This window comes from Microtus pennsylvanicus, chromosome 18 (assembly GCF_037038515.1).
Source record: "Microtus pennsylvanicus isolate mMicPen1 chromosome 18, mMicPen1.hap1, whole genome shotgun sequence".
Lineage (NCBI taxonomy): Eukaryota > Metazoa > Chordata > Mammalia > Rodentia > Cricetidae > Microtus > Microtus pennsylvanicus.
In genome coordinates this window covers 24785295-24802003 of record NC_134596.1, presented here as the reverse complement: position 1 = coordinate 24802003, position 16709 = coordinate 24785295, and the positions used below count along the sequence as shown (strand labels likewise).

The window sequence follows — 16709 nt, the reverse complement described above, 5'->3', positions numbered from 1 at the left end:
GTTAGAGGGAAATTGCCGTCTCAGTCTGCGCGGCTCTGAGCTCACACCTCTAACCCCGCCTGACCCACACCTCCCCCACGGGAACAGGCTGACAAGGCTGTGGGTCTAGAATGGCCCTAGGAGCAGTGTTTGGTAATACATATATTTCTTTTTTCAGGTCACCAAATGTTCCTACCTCAACTTTCCCACGAAGGGCAGGATAGCAAGCTAAAACTCACCCCTGAGTTCACCCCGACAGGGCAGGACAAACCTGCTTCCAGCCCTGCTTAAGACGCACAGGAGGAGAGCCTAGCTTCCATCTGCTACTGAGGTCAAGACCAATTGTGCTGGGGTACCATGTGCTTGGCGAGCCCCTGACATCATTCCCCCATGTTGGTCAGTGAGGTCAGAGGGGAGCCCTATACCAGCTCCCATCCCAACCTCCTTTCCCAAAACCTGGGAAGTGAATGGAGACAGGACGGACCCGGGATGGGGGTCTCACTGTGCCCCCAGGCTAGCCTCAAACTCAATGCTCAGCCTCCAGCTGCTGAGATAACAGGAATGTCAAACCACACCCTCTCCCATGGCAAACCTTCTCACTCAGCACCTGGCAATGCCAGTGGTAAGCATCCTTGAGGAGCATGGCCACACATTAGCCTCCATAATTGATAGTTCCAGGCTGACTGCAAATTGAGACCGTGCAGTCTCATACAATGACGGGTGCCATCAAATCCTTTCTCCACTGCAGTGGGGAAGCCTGCAACAGTTCAGGCCATGGACCTTGCTGGGCTTTACCCAGGGCAGCAGCTCTGCCTTCTCAGGGGCCACACAGAGCAGGAGGGGAAGGGTCAAGGCTTGTGAAATCCAATGAGAATAGAGCGACCCTGCAGAAGATCCTGGGGATTCTGGCCAGGAGGAGGCCAACTTGTAACTGCCAAGTGGCCAAAGCCACATTGTGCTTACCAGATTTGTAAGCAAACATTTAAAAGAAATAATAGGTTTCATTATTATAGTTTTCAAATACGTCATTGTACTTTGCTCATATTTGCCCCTCCCACCATCCCTCCTGCTGGTCCCCTCTCTCCCCACAAAGTAAATCCCTTCATTTTCTGGCATACTCACATCAGGTAAATCCCTGGGAGGATAATGGAACATTGTCTCTCTCCCCAGTCCCCACCCCCACTGCCCTCTCTTGCTGGGCATTTGACATAAGTTTTAATCCTGAGACCCGAGGACACCTGCTTCAGTCAGGATGGGCGAGGTTTCACGGCGGCAAACACCCCTCAAACGGCACTGTCTTGGCGGAACCACACGGCTGTGGGAAGCTTCATCTTATCGAGCTCACTCTTGGGTCACTCCCAGAGACCCAAAGACATCTGCCCCAAAGCCGCCAGTCACTGTGTCAGAGGGAAAACCCATGGCAGTGGTGATTAGAGCCTGGTCTGCAAGGACACACCGTTTTTTGTTCCTATCTCAGTGACGAAAACCAGTCACACAACGTGACTGGCCCAGAGAAAGCCAGAAGGTGGAACCCTGTCGTTCACCCACCCTCTGTAACCCCGACGACTAGACAGGACTGCTAATAGGGAGCCCTGTGTGCCAACTTTTCTAACCCGACAAGGCAATCGCATCTGCACGAGTTGCGAAAGCAGGCAGAGATGTTAAGAAATTCATCCAGAGGCCCACAGAGACTGGAACAGAGCCAGGTCTCTGGCTTGGATCCCTATAACCTCCCCATGTGACCCCAACTCTACAAGGTTGAGAAAGATGTAGCATTAGACTCAGGTCTGACTTAACTTTCCCCTGAACCACAGGGTTGGAGAGGAAGGCCTTAGCCTGGCTTGTCACCAGATTCTCATATCGTGTCTCTCCGCCCACAAAGCAACCTTTCTCGCCCAGGCTCTGTCTAGTTAGGACAGTTAACTTTGAAGAAAGTGTGCCCTCTGCCCCAAGACAGCCATAGCAGTAATGGATTCACTTCTGTCCTGAGCTCTGTGGCAAGTAGGAAGCTGCCTCCGGCCACTGTGCTCTGTGTTTAAAATGCTGCCTGGGGGACAGGATGGGACAGCTGCCCAGAGTTTAACACCAAGCCAAGAGGACGTGTGGTAATGGCCAGCTTCTCACCAATATGCTTTGTACAAAAGCTGTCGGACCATCATGCCCAGCCACGTGTCAGTTCAAGACCCTCCGTGGCCACCTCTGCCTGCCTGGTATCCTGCCTAGGCCAACATGCTCACTCAGGAGCTCCACCATAAAGGACAAAGTGACAGTGATGAGTGAGATTGACGATGACAATATCCAGAACAATATCCCTGAACCATGGAGGTGAGTGGAGAGGGAGGAGACAGTCCCCCCCACACACCCCTATTTTGGGGCAAAGATCCATTTTTGAACAACAACAACAACAGCAACAAAAATACCCCATGGGCTGGAGAGATGGCTCAGTGGTTAAGAGCATTGCCTGCTCTTTCAAAAGTTCAATTCCCAGCAACCACATGGTGGCTTACAACCATCTGTAATGAGGTCTGGTGCCCTCTTCTGGACTGCAGGCATACACGCAGACAGACTATTTTTTATATATATTTATATATATAATAAACAAATTTTTTTTTAAAAAAAAATACCCCTTTCTTTCTATGTAGACACACTGGTGGACCAAGGATAAATCTATAATGGGGGAGATAAATTAGCTGTCCCAGAGAACCTAGGGTCAGTTCCCAGCACCCACATGACAGCTCAGAACCATCTGTAACTATAGTTCCAGGGATCCAATGCTGCCTTCTGGTCTCCTCAGGCACCAGGCATGCAAACAGTGCAGAGACATACTACAAGCCATGAAAACACATGATTTTTTAAAAATGTAATAGGGGTGAGGATGTAGGTCAGTCGGTAGAGGGCTTTCCCACACAAGACCCTGGATTTTCCCAGCCCTTCATCAGCTGGGATGTGACAGCACACACCTGTATTCTCAGCACCGGACACAGGCTGCAGCAGCCTAAGTTCAAGATCACCTTTGGCTACATATCTAATTTGAGGCCAACCTGGGCTCTGTAAAACCCTGTCTAAATGCTAGTTTGTTGGTTTTCAGACAGGGTCTTAAAGGCGGCCAGTAGCTGGAGATGAAGCGTGGATTGCTGCCAAGCCTGACGGCCTGAATTCAATTTCCAGAACATACATGCTGGAAGAAGACAATCGACTCTTGTTAGTGCCCTTCAGACCTCCAGATACCTACACACACATGCGCACACGCATGTGCACACACACACGAATACATAAATGCTAACACTAAACTTAAACAGAGTAGGTAAATTCTGAAGAAAGCTGTAAAAAGGTTTAAGAAGAGGTAGCAAAAAAAAAAAAACTGCTCTTAACCACAACTAAACACTTCTAAAAGCTACAGTGATGCTGGGCACACGGCACAGGTCAAATCCCTGGCCCCATATGAGACACTAAACCTCAGTCCCTGCACCTACAGAATACTCTCTCATGCTGTTTTTACCTCCACTTCACACATGGGACACTTTCCTAATAGCTCTCATACAGCCTGACGGGTTTGGACTTTAAATTTTACCCCGAACCCAAACAGCATTGTTTGGCTGAATTACTGCTTTCTCCTGAGATAAATTCTTGAGAGAAGAATCACAGCTGTGTCGCCGTCTTACAAGCTGGGTTTGCCAGGCGACCACTCAAGCCCTGCTCCTGCTGCCCCCACAGAGAGGCTTCTTGCAGTCACAAGAACGAGCACAGACCCAAGCCCGTCAGGCCAGGCAGCAGGTGTCACTCAGCTGCCACTGCCACCACCTGCTCCCCCTCCACTGTCTCGGGCCCAGATCTCCAGGCCCAGCTGGAGCTCCAGACGGGCGCATGGCCAGTGGAAAGTGCACCATGACTCTAGCCACAGAGCGAGCGGCCTGAGCACTCAGGTTCTCCCATCTGGAGAAATCACTTCCTGCCTCTCACTCAGCCAGAGCGAGCCACAGACAGAACAGGGCAGCCCCTACTCAGAACACCAGGGCCTGTAGAGGGGTGTGGGGCTCCCAGGTACCCGGGTACTCAGGAAAGGCTGCCTCTCCTGCACTCTGGCCTCACAGATGGAGCCATGAAGAACACACTGACCTAGATACCAATTTCCATGAGCCTCCCGGAGTGAGGCTCACACAGGAGAGCAGAGAACAGAGTGAGATTAAAAGTAGCAGCCACGTCCCAGGAGAGAACCGCCTTCTGTCCCCAGAAAGCCCTGCTTCCCACAATCCCTGGCTTCCGTGAAGATCATGTTCCCAGTCCCCAAACCACACACTCCAAGGCCAGCTCGCTCCTTCTCTCTTAATTAAAAATTTATATTTATTTATATCTTTGGGGTCAGGAGCACATGAGCCATGGTTTGAATGTGGAAACCAGAGAAAACTTTCTGGCACTGGTGTCTCCTGTCACCATGTGGGTCCCCAGGATCGAATTCAGGTCTTCAGGCTTGGTGGCAGACACCATTACCCACTGAGCCCTCTCACTGCCCCCGCCCCAAGCTCATCTAAAGCAGCACAAGGAAGGCAGCAGCCACCACCAACTCTCGGGAGAACCATCTGGCAGCATCTTTCAAAGTGAGATTAGGTGCCCTTTGCCCCAGCATTTCCACTCACGGAGGTCTTCCTTCAGTTCCCCTGGACACGGGCACCCATGGTGGCCGGGCTACGAAAGGCCAGGAGAGCCTCAGTGCTCAAGAATGAGTGAGTGGTCTGATAGCTGCCTTTTGATAAGCTTGTGGAGCACAGCGCTACACACCTTCACACATGCATGCACACACACACACACACGAGTCACACACGCAGAGTTGCTTCCCATAAAATATTCTGAAAAAAAAATTATTCCCAGAAGACTGGCTGACTTCTACCTGCTGTAGTCTTCAATCTGCTAAGATCTGTGGTTCTGATTATGGAACCTGAAGAAAAGCCGGTCTCACCCAGATAAAGCCTTTTCAGATAAGCACAGCCTCTCTTCTCTGACCAGCGACCAGCGGCAGTTCCTCTGTGGGTCACTCAAGTGTGGAATCTGACCCGTGTCAATGAACTGTTGTACTCTGCCGCATTCCCAACCTGCACCTTGAATGGATGGTTTACCCGGGCACAGTTTGGTAACCTGCTGCGTGGGTCACAGGGAAATACCGGCACGCTGAGTTATGCACTCAGGAGAAAATGAACAAGGCAGACAATGTCTCAGCACTACGGTGAAAACCTGTTTGGATCTGGAGGTCCTCAAAAGAGCTTCAGTTGACACTGGCTTATAAAACTCCTCCACATTAACCACACTTTCCCTGGAACCTACAGAAACTCCCTGCAGGAAGTGTGGGGGGACGATAACTAACATGCACACATCCGAGACTTGGCCAGAGTCAGTATTCACGCAGATGAGCCGGGGACCGCCCACATCCCAAGCACTGGACTGTGAAACTCATGCCCAGACTCACATTCTCTTTTCCCTGTTCCCCAGCCTGCAGCATCATTCAGTCACTGGGCTGCAGGCCGTGCGCCCTCCAACCCCCACCAAGGCCCTTTGCCCTCTATCATTGTCAGAAGTGTCTCTCACCACAGCGTCAGCTCCTTCTCCTCCCAAATGACAGGCCTCCCTCAGCAAAGTACAGGGGCAGTACTTGGACATCACAGCTGGTAGATAGTCCCTGGTCTCTTGAAATTACATACGTCTGCATATTTATAGCAAATACCCAGAAGCCCATAAACAGCCACTCACTCACGGACGCGTCTGCATGCCCAACCTCCCCTGCTCAGAAGCCTTTGGGGAACTTGGATGTTTAAGCCTTGTTCAACCTGTTCCCTCCTCTCCATAGCCCCAATTTCTTCCCCTCCCACCTTTCCAGCTCCAGTTCCCCCCACAATCACTCTGCCCCACAACCTCACGCTCTTACATTGCTCAGGACACCTTATACATAGCAGATGCTGAGAAATTCAATTCAACAAGTATTTCCCGGCACTTAGTGTACACTACACCCACACCAGAGGGGCGTCTGTCCTGTCTCTCATAAGAATAGCACCCTTTGTTCTGCTGGCTCCTTCCACTGCAGGCCACTGTCCACTCTGCTTATCTGTGTCTGCAGCTCCAAGGGCAGATTCTGCATCCCCTCTGTCTGTGCTGGATGCACCATAGCTCCATGTCATGGAAGGGGACTGAAGTGCCATCCGCTGGAGTGAGAAGGAAAATGTCCAGAGGGCTATTATAAACTTGCACAACTGTGACAGTCATGTTTCTTGAGATGCAGCCTGTGTGTTTCATGTTTGAACTTTCCAGAAGGCTTTCTTTTTACGGGTGTGAGTGTTCTGACTGAATGCGAATACCCCACCTCCTTGTCTGGTGCCTCGGAGGCCAGAAGCCAGCACCAGATTCCCTGGAATGGGGGTTACAGATGGTTATGGGCAGCCACATGGGTGCTGGCAACCAAACCCAGGTCATCTGCAGGAGCAGCAAATGCTCTTACCCACCGTGCTATCTCTCCTGCCCGTGTTTAACCATTTAAGCCAGGTGGCTCATGGATACAGTCCCAACAACAGACAGAATCACTTTGAGCTCTGGGCTAGCCTGGACTATATAGTAAGTTTGAGCAGAGCCTGAGCTAATTAAATAGAGAGAGTCTTCATCTATAAAAACAAAAGTCACTTTGAGCTGTAACTAGGGGAGCACCCCCTCCCCGCCCAGTGCTGCTCTGGATGGTGGCCCATAAGCCACACAAGCCCAGCTGGGGAGGCCAACCTTGAGCAGCAGGAAGGGGGAGCTGGGTAAAGAGCATCCCTGCTCCGGATCCCTGGCTGCCAGAGGTCTCTGGTTTTCTCTTCTGGTGGTGAAATCAACGTTCCACTTGGAGGTAATTAAACAAGAGCACGTGAACCAGTCGAGTCCGCTAGAGCCGCCACCCCTGCCACCGTCCTCCTCCTTGCACCGTCAGCACCAGCCCTGGGCAGGCAGGAGTCCAAGACAGAGCCCCTGATCCCGCAGTGGTCCTTTCCTGTAAAGAGGTTACCCTGCATGGCAAGGGGGTTAAAGGTACAACGGCGGATTGCCCTGGGCTGAGGAGATGGCTCGGCTGGAAACGTGCTTGCCATGGAAGCTGAGGACCTGAGCTCCATCCCAAGACCCACATAAAAAGTCAGTTGTGGGAGGACACACAATTCGGCACTCGTTAGGCAAGTCCTTGGGGTTCAACCTAGCCTGCTAGGTAAGCTCCCGACCACCGTGAGATCCTATGTTTTAAAAAAGCCAAGATAGTGTCAGGAATGGCATCCCGGGTTGACCTCTCACCTCAAAGGAACCCACTATCTGGGTGGACTGTACCTCTATGAACCCTTTAAAACAGCGTTCTAGGCTGAGGAGATGGCTCAGTCGGTGAAGTCCTTGATCAAGTATAGGGACTTGAGTTTGATCCCCGAATCTCAAATTAGGCACGGTAAGAGACCAGCTGTGTGGTGGTAGTGGGCCCTTCCTGCAATCCCAAAACCCAGGAGGTAGAGCAGGAAGACTGCCAATCTGAAATCAGTCTGGGCCACCACACCTGGCTTTGGAATTTTCCATGTGATTGTTTTTTAACAATTTATTTATTATGTATACACACAACAGAAGAGGGCACCAGATTTCATTACAGATGGTTGTGAGCCACCATGTGGTTGCTGGGAATTGAACTCAGGACCTCTGATAAGCAGTCAGTGCTCTTAACCCCTGAGCCATCTCTCCAGCCCTTCCATTTGATATTTTCAAAGCAGCTGACCACGGATAACTGAAGCTACACAAAGTCAAGCTGAGGACAAGAGAGGCTACCCCGTGAGCCCCAGGGGCCTCCAGACTGAAAGTCTGCAACGCAGATCAGGCTACTTATCCAAAGGTTAAGATTTCGGGTCTGAATGTGAAGCTCAAAACAGGGCTTCTTCATCTCTGTCCCTGGTACTTAGCAAAGGAGGTGGCATCAAGTGGGGGGGTCTCGGCAATTTTAATAATTTCCCAGGCTCCCCCACAGTTGCATGACCAACCAGTTGTGTTCAGGTGTGAATATCTCGGTGAACTCCGGAAAGCTCTCTTTCATACTTCACAGAATAACACCGAGCTGGGAAACAGCTCAGTCGGTAGTGTTTGCCTAAGATGCAGAGAACTTGGGGTTTGATCCCCAGCACCACAATCCCAGCGTGCAGGGGGGAAGGCAGAAGAATCAGATGTTTAAGGTAATTGTTGACCTTAAGGTCATTGCAAAACTTGTTAGTTTTGAGTCCAGCCTGAGTTGCTAAGACCCAGTCTACAAAAAGAAAGTTGTAGACGCAGAAGCAGTTGCACAAGCGCTCTGTGACCGGATAGGTATGTCCAAGCAGACATGCCCTGCTTTACACATCAAGTGAGCAGTGTGCAGTGTGGCCCCTGCCTCAGTCTCACCAGCCAGATAAACCCTGATATTGTGCTTGTAATTATATCTTTCGATATAAAGTTCTAGTTGGGCTGATAAAAATAGCAACTGCAGCTTCCTGCAACAGATACCCCAGTGTGGGTGCTGATGCCTGAGAGGAAGTCTGGCAACCCAGCCTACCACTTGGTGCCAAACCTGCCCGCAAAGCTTGGGATGACAGAAGGCTAGGGTTCGCTCAAAAGCTCCTTGGAGTGCCTCGCGCCCTCGCCCCTTTTCCAAACACCCAGGACTCAGACTGGAAAAAGGGGTGTTACTGCAGATACATCATTCCGCCTCCCCTCATGAGCTATATATACAAGGACACTTCGGGAGGCCTCCCAGGAACACTTTGAGAGCATGGTCCCTTCTGTTGCCTACATGACCATAGCCCTTCCTCTCTAATGTCTGTTCCTATTAGGTCAGGTTGGCGGTCCTATTAGGTACCCACCCACTCTGAGGCAGAGTTCTAAGGTTCCTGGGCATCAATCACACAACCAGACTGGGTGCTGCTTCTGAGGGGAAGGAACAAGGACTCAAGGGAAGGACAGGGGAGCCCTGCCATTTAAATACCCCAGCGCTCAGTCCCAGCAAGGATGCACTCCACCAGGCACCCAGGCCATTCTGGCCATCCTGACCGCTCAGTCGCAAAGTCTATTAGGAGACCGTGTGCACAGCCTGGCTTTCTTTCCACAGTCCCCAAGATCTACCTCTCCTCCTCCAGCCTCCAGCCTCTCTGTCTCACAGTCAAGTACAAGTGCCCAATTGGCACATCCTTGGCTTCTAATAAAGCTCCCTGCCGCTGGAAAACACACAGGGATCCTCATGGGAACACACAACACTCAGTCCACAGACGGCACTTCCAGACCCTTCCACGTACAAGAAGAGCTGACCCTGCCCTGTTACCTCAAGTGTTCTACCATGGCAGGTGGAGCAGCCCCCTGGGAAGCTCCGGAAATGCCAGCCAACTTTCTCTGGGGTCGGGTCAGGCTCTACGCATATACCAAAAGCCACCTGCCTGCCTGTCATAAGATGTTGTTTAGGGGCATCCCCACTAGTTCAAATGCTCCAGCCTTCAGACACTAGGCTCCCAAAGGACAAAGCAAACCTCCTCATGTCCCAGAGCTTCTGAGCCCCATAGGACCTTTCGGGAATGCTTTCCCAGCAGAACATACAGCAGCAAGCAGGGGGCAGGGCAACGAAAGAGCCTCATTTCACAGATGAACACACACAGCCCAGGGCTTCACTCATCCCCAGCTGAGGCCAGGAGACCAATAGGAGGCGGAACCTTGATCATCTGGAAAAGCCGAGTCAAAGGACAATGCTTGAACAAACTGCTTAGCTGGCAGTATTGTGTTTTTAAAGGAATGATATGGGCCCCATCGTATCAGCTAAGCAGCAAAATGTGTATAGTATCAAGCAGGGAAGAAAAATGGAGAGATGGGCACTTGGTGGGAAAAAACATAGTGGTGAAAAGCACATGGCTTTAATAAAATTTAAAAATGGCGGGCTGGAGAGATAGCTCAGTGGTTAAGAGCATTGCCTGCTCTTCCAAAGGTCCTGAGTTCAATTCCCAGTAACCACATGGTGGCTCACAACCATCTGTAATGGGGTCTGGTGCCCTCTTCTGACCTGCAGACATACACACAGACAGAACATTGTATACATAATAAATAAATAAATATTTTAAAAAAAATTTAAAAATGGCACACCTGCATTGAAAGATACATGCAAACAGGCTTCCAAGGATTCACTGGAGATATGGGGGAAATGAGGACTAACCCAAAGTTTCTCATTTGAGGGCAACATGAAGGCTGGAGGTCTGGCCACAAGATGGCTGGACTGCTATGCCGACATTAAAAGGGAAAGAGCTCCCCTCTATACAGAGACAGAGATTAAAGAGTCCTGAACAGGACAGACTATACAAAATCAGAGCTCATTCCCAATCTCTACCTGTGGAACACACTGAGGAAGGGGCAGACTTTCATACCATATTGTTTCTCTATTGCCCTTGTATAAAAGGAATCGGTCAATATGTTTAAATTAATATATATAATTTAAAATCACAAAGTGGTCCTTGGTCTCCTCAGGAGAGACATTCTGTGGAAGCCTGGCCCTCTGCCTTGTGCCCGTGCCATGGGGCCCATGCCATCCCAGCCTCTGAACCCCGCACTGCCTGCCTAGCGCACCTCTCTGCCTCACAAGTCACCACCAGGGGGGCATTCCCCAGCCCCTTTGTCCTGTCCCCCTTCCTCACACCTCCCAGTCTACTCTCCCAACAGCCCTTTGTGGGGTGGCTGCATTTACCGGCTCTGTCCGCGGTCAGCCTCCTCCACACGAACGGAGCTTCAGGAGAATGGGGCTCACCCTGTTCTCTGCTGAACCCCAGAACCAGGCAGAGGGCAGAGCCAACTGAACACATCAGGAACAAAGAGACTAACAATGTCCACTTCTCGCCCCTCCTGAGTGGAAACAGCATTCAACCTGTACCCTGGCCGAGCTGCCCACTGACCACCCACCCTGCACAACAGAAGCTGAGGCCCAGTGTGAATCCTGAGCCCACCTTCCTCCCCTGTCACCCACAAGGCAAGCCACTGGGAACAGCGCACCATATACCTCCTCCTTCAGATCCCCAAGATGTAAACTCACACGGAGGCACATGCAGATAAAGGGACTCACTGCCAGACGCTCAGGCCCAGAGAATGTAAGCTCTGGACTCTGGGCACTGCTGCCTTACTCTCTAGAGAAGCGCTCCCTGCCTGCCCACCTCACTTCTTCCTGCCCAAACAAACTGACCCGGCTATGCAAACCTGGCAAGCAGCTCATCTCGGTCTTGAACAAGGAAAGGATCTCTATCTTAATTGGGAAATTAATTCCCCTTGGCCTACATTGATCTTTGCTCAGCCTGTCTTGGCGAGCCCAGCAGGGACACACAGAGATAGCTGGGCTGGGTTTCACTCCTGCCCTGCAGTCCACTCCTGCCCGCGTGGTTGACAGGAAAGCAGCCACCTGGCAGAGGTGGGTGGGGTGACAGCCAGGGGGATGTGGTCTTCAGGCGGGCTGCAGCAGCCACAGCTCTCCCATGGCCCTGCTCAGCGGGAGGAGCCATCCAACTGGTCCTGCAGGCACAGCCTTGCCAAAGCCTGGCACTCAGCCTCCTCCTGCTGCCCACCCCACCCCCCAGCTCCCCATAATCCCTTCTTCTCTGGGCCCTTTGTCTGTCTCTCCACCTTGGCTCTGTGCCCAGGGGACATCCCATAAGCTAGCCCATTCCTTAGAGGGAGGGGAACACACAGTTACTCCCACACTTGATGTCCACTCCTCTGCCCAGGACAAGTCAAGGGGCACCTTGGGAATGAGTCAACTATGTGCCACCTTCCTTTAGCCCCTGCCTGCTCCTCCTGGGCCGACTGGTGCTTCCCTGACCCAGTTTCCTAGGCACAGGGTGGCCCTCAGCTGAGGAACCACAGGGGACTGAGGGAGGCTGGAGGGGACAAGAGCCCTGGCCCTTTGGAGCTCCCAGCAGGGCCTGACTCAGCTCCACTCGGATAAGGAGCTGGGAGCTTGTGTTTGCAGACCTTACCTACATGGGGAAGAACAAGGGTCTGGACAGGAATGACTCATCTGATGCCCACAGCGCCCCGCAGAGCTGGAGCCAGAGCCCACCCGGCTCCTGACTCCCACCTTGTCTCGGACACGCTGCCCAGCACAGGCTGACTCTCAGGTTCTCCCCGCCCACAGGGTTGACACGCAAGCCTTCTAACAGCCTAGCATGAGAGCTTGCCAGACCCTGGGTCCTTCCAGTGAGACTGTGAAAGGGACAACTGGAAGGCGTCTGTTTCCTAGAAGAGCCACCTGAACTCACAGTGGCAAGGGGACCTGCTTACGGTCACCAGGCAGAACTCAGTGTCCTTCCTACAACAGCTTCAGGTCTAAGGGACCCTACTGTGGGCTGAAGAGGTGGACGTGGTCTAGGGCCATGGTTGAGCTGAAACAGAGTAAACCTCCAGACGTACAGAACTTGGGGGCAGACCACTGTGGGAGAACATGCCTGGGGAAAAAAATATGAATTCATGGAAAGCACAGTGCAATTTCTCAGTTAACCTATCTGACACAGGGTTTCACTGTGTAGCCCTAGCTGAACCCTGCCTGGGACTAAAGGTGCTGGGATTAAAGGTGTGGTAAATCACCACACAACCACACATGGCTCTAACCTCTAACCCGAATTTCTTTTTTCTTTTTTGTTTTCTTTTGGGTTTTTCTTTTTTTATATAATATTTATTTATTTATTTATTATGTATACAATATTCTGTCTGTGTGTATGCCTGCAGGCCAGAAGAGGGTCCCATTACAGATGGTTGTGAGCCACCATGTGGTTGCTGGGAATTGAACTCAGGACCTTTGGAAGAGCAGGCAATGCTCTTAACCTCTGAGCCATCTCTCCAGCCCTCTTTTGGGTTTTTCGAGACAGGGTTTGTAGCTTTGGAGACTGTCCTGGAACTGGAACTTGCTCTCTGTAGACCAGGCTTTCCTCGAACTCTCAGAGATCCGCCTGCCCATCCATCCTGACCGGCCTAACTTGAATTCCTAATACCACAAAGCTGCTACTAAATAAATAAATAAAATAGGATCTCAGTAGTATCCCTGGCTGTTCTGGAACTTTCTATGTAGACCAAGATGTCCTGGAACGCAAGAGAACTGCTGCCCCTACCCCGTCCCCAGTGGCATTTTAGACTTCTGAGATTAAAGGTGCACCCTACCACCATTTTGAGACAGGGCCTCATGTAGCCCAGGCTGACCGTGAACTCCTGGTCCTCCCACCTCTACTTCCTAAAATCTGGAAAACAGGTGTGTGCCACCATGTCTGTTTTGACCCAGGGCTTCCTGCATGCTACCTAAGCAAGCTCACTACCAATGAGCCCAAGGAATCTCGGCCCAAGGAGTCGCCGCCTTAAAGAACAGGACACAGTTGCTTACCTTCTGTCATCCTAAGGGGCACCAAAACAGGGAGGAGGAGAAAAGGGTGAAGAGCAAGAGAAAGAAGGGAGAAGACAAGGCTGGCACCTCAGCTGTGGACCCCATGCAGGCCGACCACAGAACAAGCTTCCCCTCCATGCTATGTCAGGAGGGCGGAGCAAAGGGAAAGGGAGCTGGGCATGAGCAGTCCACTAGACGCCAGACACCACTCCAGGGGATGCTCTAAGTGCATGGTCTCACCTCACACCCTCAAGACAGCCTTACTCCCAAGAAGCATTGGAACTCCGGTCCTTCCGCCGACCCTGTGCTGATGGGATTTAAGGGGAGCACACTCCCAACCTCCAAGTCCCTTTCTGTCCCTCTAATTCCTTCATTGTTTGCCCTCATGTGCTAAGAGCCCAGAGAGACCTGGCAAGGCTGGCAGGTGTCAGCTTTAGATGCCTTTAGAAGTGGTAATAGCATAGGGTTGCTCAGGACACCGTTGCAACTAAGGGAATATGGCCTGCAGAGGAAGCCAGACAGAAACAGTCCTGCAGGGATACCCTTACAGTAAGCTGGGAATGCTTAACTTTGGCCTCTTCCTGGCCCTCTGCACAAGGGTCCAAGTGTTTCCTGGCCTTGAAAGGGATTCCCTTGCATGGATCAGCTGAGGCAATTCAATTATGAAATTTACCACATTAGATGAAAACCAGCGTCTCAATCAGCCAATTCATTTGTGGCCACTACTGCTTGCTGGTGCCAAGTCTGCATAAAGGGGAGGGAGTCAAGCCCCTGCTGAGGACAAACCCACACTGCCTGCTAGTAAAGGATTTAGGGCGCAAGCAGTGAGCTGGTTAGCAGGGTAAGTCTTCCGAGGAAAACACACACACACTCCACAAGCTGCCTGGGAAGCCAGACCCTCCAAACATCCTGGAAGGCTGCCCATATTCATCACACTATCACAGCCAAGAATAAACCTTTCGGTCACCTCCCATCTGCCTTTTCCGTGACCTCACCTGTGCCTAGAGTGGGCATCCTAGAGCTGGCTCTGGCAAGGGAATTGGGGCTGCAGCCCAGGGTATGGAATATCGGTTGTGGAATGCCTTAGCTAGTTTTTCTCTCCTTTCTCCACAAAGCCTTCACTTCTTCACTCCAGCTCCCTGGGACCCTGCTCCCTGGGGCTCTCTGCAAACTGTGATGTGTCAAGGCCCCCGATCCACATGCCAGCACCCCTTCCCTATAAAAGCAGAGTCTCAGTCTGCTCCAATGACAAATCAAACAAATGAACCTCTAAAAGTGCCCCTACATCACACGCTCACTGCTCCAGGCCACCCTCAGCCAGTCACTGCACACCACAGGCAAGGCCATGTCTCTCTTTTTCTTCCAACTCTTCTCTCCCCACACTGGTGCCCACAGGCTTAAGATGCCATCAGCAGGAATCGAGCCACTGTGGAACAGGCTACTGGCCCACAGGTCCTTGGCTGCACAGCACAGGGAATCCAGCTGCAGCCGGAGGCCCAGGACAAAGGTCTCTTCCTTCCATCTTCCCCTGCTTCCTTTGCAGCAATCTCCCTGGACACACTTGCTGATAAATGACTCAAAACTGAAATACCAATAATTATACGGCCAGGAACCAAACTGACTTTGCCAGTCTCCAAAGGCAAAGCCTATGAACTCAAGAGCCCCTGTCTTAAAGGGATTAAATTTACTGTAGGATAAGAGTACCCTGGGTCCTCCCTCCTGTCCCCAGACACAGCCTTCAGCAACACCCATAAAAAGTCCTCAGCATAACTGTGTCACCTATGAGAGGAGGGGCCCAGCATCCTGGAGGGTCAGGTCCCAAGTTCCTCCTCCTCCCTGTCCTACTCCAGGCCAGGGTGAAACCAAATGGCCCATGCAACTGGCATATCTTGTCCTGCAGTGAGTCTTGGCCAGAGCACCTTGGACTCAGCAGGACTCCCCAATATACAGATGAACTGGGAGGAGCCTGGAATTGTCTCCCCCCACCCACCCACCCACCCACCCCCACACACAACTACCTGTGGCCAAGTTTCTAGGAATTCTTGGAATGAGCATGGTGGCACTTGCTTATAACCCAAGCACTCAGAGGCTGGAATGGGAGGATCCCAAGTTCAAGGCTGGCCTGATACTTAACAAGACTTAAAAAAGAAAAAAAAATCTTTTAGACTACAGGAATGTACTTTAGGGTCCTTGAAACCCAAAGGAGTCAGGTGCCCCAGTGGCACAATTCCACAATAGGAAAGAGAAGCTTCAGAAACGACAAAGAAGAACGGTCAACTGGGGGCCTTGCAGATCCCAGCGGAGCTCTCGATCCTGGGCAATGCATGGGAGGAGGGACGAGCAACTGGGGAGGAGGAAGATTAGTTATAGTCCCATAGGGGGGGCCACCACCTGGGTGGGTAGGTGGGTGTGCCCCAGGAGTGTCACCACTTCTCCACGACAGACAACTTCCCAGACAGGAAGGACCCTGCGCGGCGGGCCACACACGGCCAGCTCCGGCTGGCTTCTCTTCCCTGGTTTAAACCCTCGGTCCTCGCTAGGAACGCGGACCTGGGCTAGGCGCGGGCGCAAAGCTGCGCTGTTCGCATCCTCGAAGACAAGCAGCTTCCTCTTTCTAGGATCAATAGTAATTTTTTAAAAAGGAGTCAGCGGACTCAATGAATCAACCACTCCCGGGGGAGGAGGGTAGCAGCTCCCGAGCGTAACATCCGTTTCCCAAACAATTCATTGCCTCCACGAGAGCTCTGAGCAAAGCAATCTGGGGGCCCCCCCCGAGCCCGACCGAGGGGCGATCCCGGGTCAGCGCCCACTTCCCAGACGCAGGGAACCCAGCCCTACCGGGCGCTCCTCCCGCAGGGTCGCTGTCCCGGTGACAAGTCCCGACGACGACGCCCCCTGTCGGCCCGGTCCCCACCTGGTACTCACCTTATGGCCCCACAGGCTCCACAGACCCCGCAGTCCCCGCCGCCGTCGCCGCCGCCCCCCGGCCGGCTCGCCAGTCCCCGCCGCGCTCCCCCTAGCAGACCCGCACCGGCGCCGCCAACAAACTAGTTTCTCCGACCTTCCCGCCCCGCCTCCCGGCCCGAAGCGCAGCAGCCAATCATAGGCCGCGTCTCTGTGACGGATGGGCCAACTAACCCATAGCACGGCCGCGTGAGGAGAAAGGGGTGGTCGTCCCGGCCGCTGGTACCGCGGGAGGCGGAGCGGGGAGAGGAAAGCGACTGCCACCAGATTCTTAAAGCGACAGGCCGTTGCCTTCCGCCCTGGTGGCCAGAGTTGAAGGAAGCTCTTGAGCTTTCCTGAGAGGCTTTGTAGATTGCCACATGCCCCA

The 16709-nt window shown here is 52.4% G+C and overlaps 1 protein-coding gene across 9 annotated transcripts in view; it reads right to left on the bottom strand.

Moving 5' to 3' along the window:
* The window catches only part of Klhl25 (kelch like family member 25), a 32736-nt gene that overhangs the window by 13562 nt on the left and 2465 nt on the right, over positions 1-16709 (bottom strand). For 2 of the 9 annotated variants that reach the window (XM_075952678.1, XM_075952679.1), the window contains exon 1: positions 11212-11233. The exons of 1 other annotated variant lie outside the window; for it this stretch is intronic. In XM_075952678.1, the coding sequence (XP_075808793.1) occupies positions 11212-11227 (16 nt within the window). In that variant the 5' untranslated portion in view covers positions 11228-11233. Of the gene's footprint in view, positions 1-4864; positions 4888-5556; positions 5626-10708; positions 10730-11017; positions 11115-11211; positions 11234-11984; positions 12006-16303; positions 16437-16709 lie in introns of those variants that run through there. 6 more of the 9 variants (XM_075952680.1, XM_075952685.1, XM_075952684.1 and 3 more) reach the window with 6 other exon arrangements.